Source organism: Notothenia coriiceps, unplaced genomic scaffold (genome assembly GCF_000735185.1).
Source record: "Notothenia coriiceps isolate Sejong01 unplaced genomic scaffold, NC01 NC01_scaffold00037244, whole genome shotgun sequence".
In the NCBI taxonomy this organism is placed as follows: Eukaryota; Metazoa; Chordata; class Actinopteri; order Perciformes; family Nototheniidae; genus Notothenia; species Notothenia coriiceps.
The window spans coordinates 3,837,625-3,845,408 of record NW_011369945.1 but is presented as its reverse complement, the minus strand read 5'-3'; the positions used below and the strand labels follow the sequence as shown (position 1 = coordinate 3,845,408).

Here is a 7,784-nt window from a genome sequence, read left to right as displayed (position 1 = left end):
GTGTGTGTGGTGTGTGTGTGTGTGTGTGTGTGTGTGATGTGTGTGTGTGTGTGTGTGTGTGTGTGTGGTTCCACCGGTCTTTTGAGAAAACTTCTGTCGTTCAGAGAAAAGCCGAAGGTGATTTCGGCTGGAAGAGACTCACACGAACAACTGAACCAAGTTCCCTACGGTCCCTCTACCCCGACCCTATATCGTTTGTAATAAAGATGTCATAAGTAGAACCATATTTAGGTTGCTGTTTTTTCTCAATGGCTAGAAGGACAGCGTCCATCTATAATGTTCGGACAGTCCGGGTAACTAAGACTCTAACGGAGGAGGTCAGTGGAGAGGGTAGTCAAACCGACAGTCTGTACATTCGTCCACACGAGTGTGGTTGTCTTCCGTGTGTGGTTAATTGTACTTTTAACTTCTCCAAAATAAGTCCTGTAAAGGTCCACAATGTCTTTTATTATAACGTAATCCCAGAATAAGGTTTTTTGTCGGACTAAAGTCTCTTCTCCAACCAGTTTCCGGTTTACGTGTACACAGGTGATGCAAAACCACATTTCCTCCCTTAATCTGTCGTCGTATATATATAGTATTTGGTAATATTTTATCGTATTACAAGGTGACTTTACACCCACGGTTTACCGTATAATACGGTTGTGTTAACGTGGTTTGAGAAGGTCTCTGTCTGTACGTCCATTTTACAAGAAACCTAAGTCTTTCTCGTGTTTGTCGTATTTCACATAGCGTATGAGCACCCCGTCGTGTAGGTTATCAGGACACGACACGAGGGTTTATATTGGAGTATCCACAGCGTCCAACGTAAGTGTGTGTCGGAAATAACAGGCCAACCTTAGCTGTGACGCCACGCAAATCGGCGAACCGCGCAAGTAAACCCAGCCGACACTGCGTCAGCGCTCTGGAGACTTCACTTGGTTTGTTGGCCTGAGACCACGTAAGGTGTGGATATCAGCGAGAGACCAACGCGTGGTTCTGTGTCGACAATGTAACAAAGTAAAAAGTCTTCCAAGCCCAAACGCAAGCCACGTTTTTGAGTTTGCCTGGTAATTTGAAATTTGTTGTGTCAGTACACGAGCCTTTAGACAAGTTGGTAAACCAGTCTGTAATTCCCCCACTTTTACGTTTTAGGGGCTGTTAAAGTCGCCTCGGCGGCGGTTACCTGTAGCCGTGAAGCCGTCCAATAAGAGTACGACGACATTAGCTCTAGTTGTCTGTGATCGCCGTGCCGTATCACATATACTATTAGTCTGTTGACTAATTATATTGTATACGTACTAATGATATGTTGTGTAGGTATAGCTAGATCTACAAGCGCATCCGGAGGCTAGATCGCGCACAGGGTTACTGGCGCAGCGCAATAATGCACCGAAACACTTAGCTAGCTGAACCAGTAGTCATGTGTGCACGTCAAGAAATAGGCTTGTCTGCTCAGTTGTAATAAACTGGCAACAATTCCTGCGAGTGAGAAGGTTCTTCAGACAAGCTAAAATGAATATGTCAACCAACTTTTCGTTTGACGTACGTCAAACGAAAAATTGACTGTTCTGTTCTCGCTGTTCTTTTGGTCGCCTCTTCATTTCCGGGTCTATGTGGCGCCGTGTCAGTGGACTCTTGCGGCTGCGGGCTGTGGCACTGACAACGCAGCGGCCTCGAGAGGACGCATAAACGGTCTGAAGCGGTGACTTGTCGTGGCGTTTAGGCTTCGCTCGTGCATACTTGACGGTACGGCACTCACCGTTATTGAGAGTGAATGGTCGTCCGCGCCATCACACATAAGTAGTAAGTTTTCTTGTCTTAGCAACTAATACGAAGAGGTCTAACTGTTTGTCGTACTTTTTGGAGGGCTACGAGGTACCGCCTCCGAGGACATCTTAACAGCCCTAAACGCAAATGGGGAATTACCAGTACTGGTTACCAACCTTGTCGTAAAGGCTCGTGTACTGAACACATTGTTAAAACGAAATATTACCTGATTGTCGCTCAACATACAGTACATAACCATCATTAATGGAACATTACGGCAAGTGTACGGTCGAACGGCACAGCGACTTGGGTAAGAATACGATTCATGTGATTGGTGCGGACGTCTTCAGAGTGTTGTATCGTACTCTCCCCCTAGTTACGAAGAGTCTGTTACTCAAGTTCTATTCGTATCAAAGGAATTTTCTCGTTTGATAAGGTCTTTCGTCATGTTATTCAATCGAACAATTCATCAGATGTTCACTCATACCTTTATTTAATTGACTGTAAACACGAGGATACAGATTACTATTTTATGCAATATTTATTGGTTCGTGAAGTTTTTGTGAAGTTTGACAATGGTTGTCACTTTTGCGACTTATTTTCGATTTTTTTCCACTTAACTCGGTCTGCAAATGGGTTTCAGTGCTACCAGTAAACTGAATACAACACACTAGCACCCTGGAGCGTCATCATTCTCTCTTACAATTTTGGTACACGAGAATTACTTAAGTCCTCGACTATAGGTTTGTATTAACATAAGTATCTGTACACTTAACTTAGAGAGGCAATTACATCTCTCTTACATCAATGGTAAAATCACACAAGCTCTGGGTTAGCATATTGTATTAATTTGACCTTGTAATAAATCTCAATGTAAAGACAAAACTGCTTATACTTCTAGTCATGTACTTATGTTATTACGGTTTCAGACCCGAGTTGAGGAAAGAGTCTCAAATTTTCTTTGCTGTCGGGTTTGTAATTGTAATTCCTTACAACCTACTTTAGTCATGCGACCAGTGACGCATCCTTAAGTGTGTCCATGGGTGACCTTGTTAACAAATTTGTACTAGGTTTTATCGGAGACGTTCTCTGATGAGGTAGAGAGAGATATGAGTGTCGACTTAAACTGTTGTGTCGTTGGCCGTTCTTCTTGGGTACCCACCTCGACCCACCGTCACAGAATAGACCGTGGTGCTGTAACCGAGTGACCTCCTCTGTAGTTTGGTGTGTGTTGTCGGTTACATATTTTCCGGTGTTTATTCAAACGACGTGTCCTACGCAAGGACGAAGACCGGGAGGTTCTACAATAGTCACGTGTAATTTACTCGATCTATACTAGTCACGGGTTCTAATTGTAAATATTGTCGATAATTCACGGAAGTAAACTTTAAGGCAGGATATAAATCTGTAACGAATAAAAAGAGAGTCGGGTCCAATCACTTAATTATTGTGGAAGACATTGTAGTTCTCCTGTGTGTGTGTGTGTGTGTGTGTGTGTGTGTGTGTGTGTGTGTGTGTGTGTGTGTGTGTGTGTGTGTGTGTGTGTGTGTGTGTGTGTGTGTGTGTGTGTGCGCTCCCTTGTCTCTTTCTATAAGCGATTTAAAAGTTTAAACATGTGTGTGTGGTTCTGTCACTGTATACGATTTTGTGTGTTTAGACCATATTCAGCCCCCCCCTTCTATTTTCCACACGCAGGCTGAGCTCCTGACACAGCCTGTCTCCCTCATGACAATCACTGTGGCATCTTATCTGTGTCTGTCCTTGTTTTCTGCGCATGCAGTGGAGTTCTCTGTCACCTACTTTTACAGAATGTGCCTCTGCTGTCAATTAGGCCGTGCCCAAGCCTTCCCCTGTTTGGGTTTATGTTTCCTTGAAACACTTTTTCTTTTGTTAAGCATCTTATCTTCAGTGTTATATCAAGAAAAACAACTTAATCTGCCTAACAATGATCCACTCCAACTTAGTCTTTACTCTGGGGATGAACAAATGGTTTAGATCCTTTAGTCCATCATACACCTGTCTCTAAAAGAAATGCTTCAACATTTTGGGAAATACACTTACCGGTACCGATGAAATAAGGACTTTAATCTCAATGCCCAACTGTCTAGTCTTCATACCACTCGAAGGGTTTTCACTCTTCATGCCAACATTTACCCATTCACACACACATACACTGGTCGTATGGCCAAAGCACACACACACACACACACACACACACACACACACACACACACACACACACACACACACACACACACACACACACACACACACACACACGGCTTTGCCTCCGGGAGCAATTTGCGGTTCCGTAACTTGCCAAAGGGCACTCCGATATGTGGACTGGAGAAGCTGGAAATCGAAAGCTGATCTTTCGATTAGTGGACAACCTGCTCCTGAGCCACAGCTGCCATAAAGCTGACTTATTAATATGTTGTCTGCCTAGCCCTATTTAAATGATTTCTTGTTTACAGCCTATGCAAACATACAGCTCTTGGGAGACCACTTCAGATTTCTTAAATCTCTACATGTATGACAGCCATTACTTTCCAGTGTATGTTGCATTCCAACACAGAGAAATGTTGTCAGTAGTTTATAGAATAAAATAATAATGTTACTCAATACATACCTATAAATAGTAAAACCAGATAAACTGATAATGCTGCAGTGGTGTGCAATGTTTTTACAGAGCTGTATGTACAATGGCTTCAGGGGGAGCTAGGTAGTTACAGCTATTATTTTAAAACGTTTCCTTGTCGTTGAATTCTTGCCACCCTGAGCTATGGATGGAAATGCTGCAAAAAAGCAACCATGGATTGACGTTGTTTACATTTATCTTTTGTTATGGGTGAAACTAACACCATTGTGTTTATACGGATACTTAGGGGATGTTGTCAGGAATATGTAGTTTCTTTTTCACACTGCCAGACCAACTGTTTTCCCCTTCCTCAGACTGCAGATCCACACTCTGAATATACAGGAAGTCCATCTCACTCTCAATAAACACTTCAAGCCCATTTCCCAAAATGTTAATCTTTACCTCTTCTTATCTTTATTTCACTATTTTGACTAATTTCCCTAAACCTCTGTTCCTGCCACTGCTACTTTCAACCATTGACAGGAGGACATGTGCAACCATGTGCTATCTCTCTGTGTCCTCACAAGTTGTTTTCTAGCAAGAGGCTGCTCTTGGGCACCTGTCCAATTACACACTTGCTTATTAATGGAGGCATTAATACTAGGCATTGAAACAAGGCCTCAACTGTGGGGTGATGTTTTGCTATACCGCATTTGCACACCTGCACACAGCGGTTGGTAAATAAGTGAATGATTATTGATAAAGAACGAGCTGTTGTAGCCCATATGGAGTTGGTAGTGTCAGAATTGACCTTCAGAATTTCATAAAAGTCCAACTCTAGTATCCAGTTGGTTTCATGTATAACCAATGAAGTACGTTCATCTGGCTTTTCACTCATTCATTGACTCAGGAAGGAAGGGGTGTGAAGTCTTTTCTGCTCTAAGTCTTTGTGAACGTAATTAGCAAATATGCTAATGGATCCTCGGCTCTAAATGCCAGCGTCCGGAGCGATTAACCGCAGTATCTCCCCTCGTCTCTGCCCAAGTCTCTGGCACGTTCCCTGTGAAGGAAGGCTGTAATTAAGGCGGGGGATGAATAAATGTAATTACACTCGACCACAGGACTGCAGACTGTGTGTGTGTATTATATGTGTGTTATGTGCTGGTTCATGACACGGTGCTGTATCGTGACAAGATATAGACACACACACTTTACCCTCACCTGTTCATGCCACCACATCTTGCATTGTGTGAATCAGACTGCAACAGTTGGAAGTGTTATTCAGGCTTAGCTTAATGCTCAGATATCTTTCACACCCTTTATACTCTTTTACAACAAGTGTAGTTTGTTTCAATATACAACTGTTTCTTATACCCCACCATGGTATTCAGTAATAGAACATTTACAGGGATCTGCAGCACAGGGATCGGTGTCGTGTTAAAAAGCATTTCTTATCTGTGACAGTGGGGGGCCCATTAAAATGTGTAACTTTTTTCCCTCCGATATCTACACTTTTTTTCCAATAAAACGTTTCTGTCTTTTAAGATGCTTTTTGTAAGGATTTAGAAATAAAGATGATTCTCTAACTGAAAAGATGCTGGCTGTCACACAGCACTAATTTGACTTTGTAAAACCTCCAGAGATGAAGAGAGCGAGAGATGATGCTCGAATTCTGCTTAAGCTGGAGATGCTTAAAACGAGGCTTGCATCATTAACTCCATCACGCCGTGGGCATCTCTCTCTGTCAACAACTGCAGCTCTGCCAATACTACAATCTTCCGACTCAACATGAGCTTTGTCTTTCTCCCCTCACAATTGCCTTGTCACACTCTTTTAAGTCAATATAATTAGCTGTAACTTTAACTTTCTCTTTTTCTTTGATGCCAGGGGTGGAGGCATGTCTGCAGGCAGGCGAGTGGATGCCCGAAAATGAGCACGAAGCGGGAGAAGGCCCACAGCGAAGTCGCATCAACAGATGCAGCTTGGTAATTGAGACGCACACAAATAAACTCATCTAATAGATGATTATAGATTGTCTAGACCAGGGGTGTCAAACTCAATTTCATTGCGGGCCACTTCAGAATTATGGTTGCACTCAAAGGGCCGGTTGTCACTAAGACTATATAAATCTAAATATATAATATATATTACATAATGTCTTATTACATTATTGGCTCTGCATTGGGATATTATCAGTTCTGGTAATAACTTCATAAATAATTACGTCTGAAAGCAGAAGTCTAGGGTAGGGCTGTTCCGAATACCATTTTTCGGGCTCCGGATATTCGGTAGTAATCAGCAGCGAATATTCGAATATTCGGTGCGGAGAGATTTGTATTTTTTTTTTTATAAATACTTTTTTCCAAAAAATATTTTTTTTCAAAAAGGTTTCATAACACGCTCCGAGTCCGAGACACCTGGCAACACGCTGTTAAGCAGAAGCGCAGAAAGAGCATACTATTACTATTTTATATTTATTTATTGTCTCAGTACTCGCAAACATTAAAACGAAATATGTCCTCTGTAGGGTAACTGTAGGGTCTGCTGTATTGTTGAGGATGTTCATGGCTGGGATGCGTGGGGATGCACCTATGGACACAAGTTATTATTCGGCTGAGCTACTCAACTTTATGCCAATAATTGCCTTAGCCCCAGATGTTCCCACATTACTCCTATTATTTTCACTATTCGGATCAAATTAAAAAACAATTCGGTTGCTTTCAACTATTTTCCAAGCAAAGTAAGTGCACATTTTTATCATGTTATGTTTATCACGTTACTGTTTAAACGGCGGATAAAGCAGCTTCATAATGGCAACTTGACAACAGCTAAGCTAAGCTAGGCTACTGCTTACAGCATCCAGGTGACTTTTCAGAGTTGTTGTGCCACCGTGGTAAGGCAGTTTCTTATTGCATATTTGGCACATATTCTTCTTACCGTCGTCCAATTTAAAATGGTCCCACACAGCTGAAGTCTTCGGCATTTTGTGGGTGAAACGAGGTGAAGCGAGGTGAAGCGTGCCGTTTGCGTTCGTGACTGTGAGTGAACGCGAGTGTCAGGAGCACAGGCTGAGATTGTATATATTTCCGCATTTTAACCATGCAATTCAAAAAGTATATCAACTATAGTATAAGAATATCGGCAATCGCTGTGAGTTAATAGCATACATTGTAGAAAAAAAAAACAAAAAAAAAACGGAAGTATCCGAATACATGAAATTGAAACCCAAATAGTTGGCCAACGAACTGAATAGTCGAGATAGGTCGAATATTTCGGGTTACCAGCCCTAGTCTAGGGAAATAGTTTAAAGCAACTATTCAACAATTACAACCTTTGTCTTTGTATTACTATATTGTTTGCAAGCTCTTGGTGGCCACACTCAAATGAGGGTCACGGGCCGGATTTGCGCCCGCGGGCCTGAGTCTAGATCAGCGGTTTTTCAGAACAATGGACACAA

At 42.2% G+C, this 7,784-nt stretch overlaps 1 protein-coding gene across 1 annotated transcript in view; it reads left to right on the top strand.

The window, feature by feature from the left end:
* The window catches only part of LOC104965200 (BRCA1-associated RING domain protein 1-like), a 39,019-nt gene extending 32,674 nt beyond the window's left edge, over positions 1 to 6,345 (top strand). Inside the window, exon 7 of the mRNA XM_010794158.1 lies at positions 6,215 to 6,345. Within this exon, the coding sequence (XP_010792460.1) occupies positions 6,215 to 6,345 (131 nt within the window). The remainder of the gene's footprint in view (positions 1 to 6,214) is intronic.
* Positions 6,346 to 7,784: the final 1,439 nt, after the last annotated feature.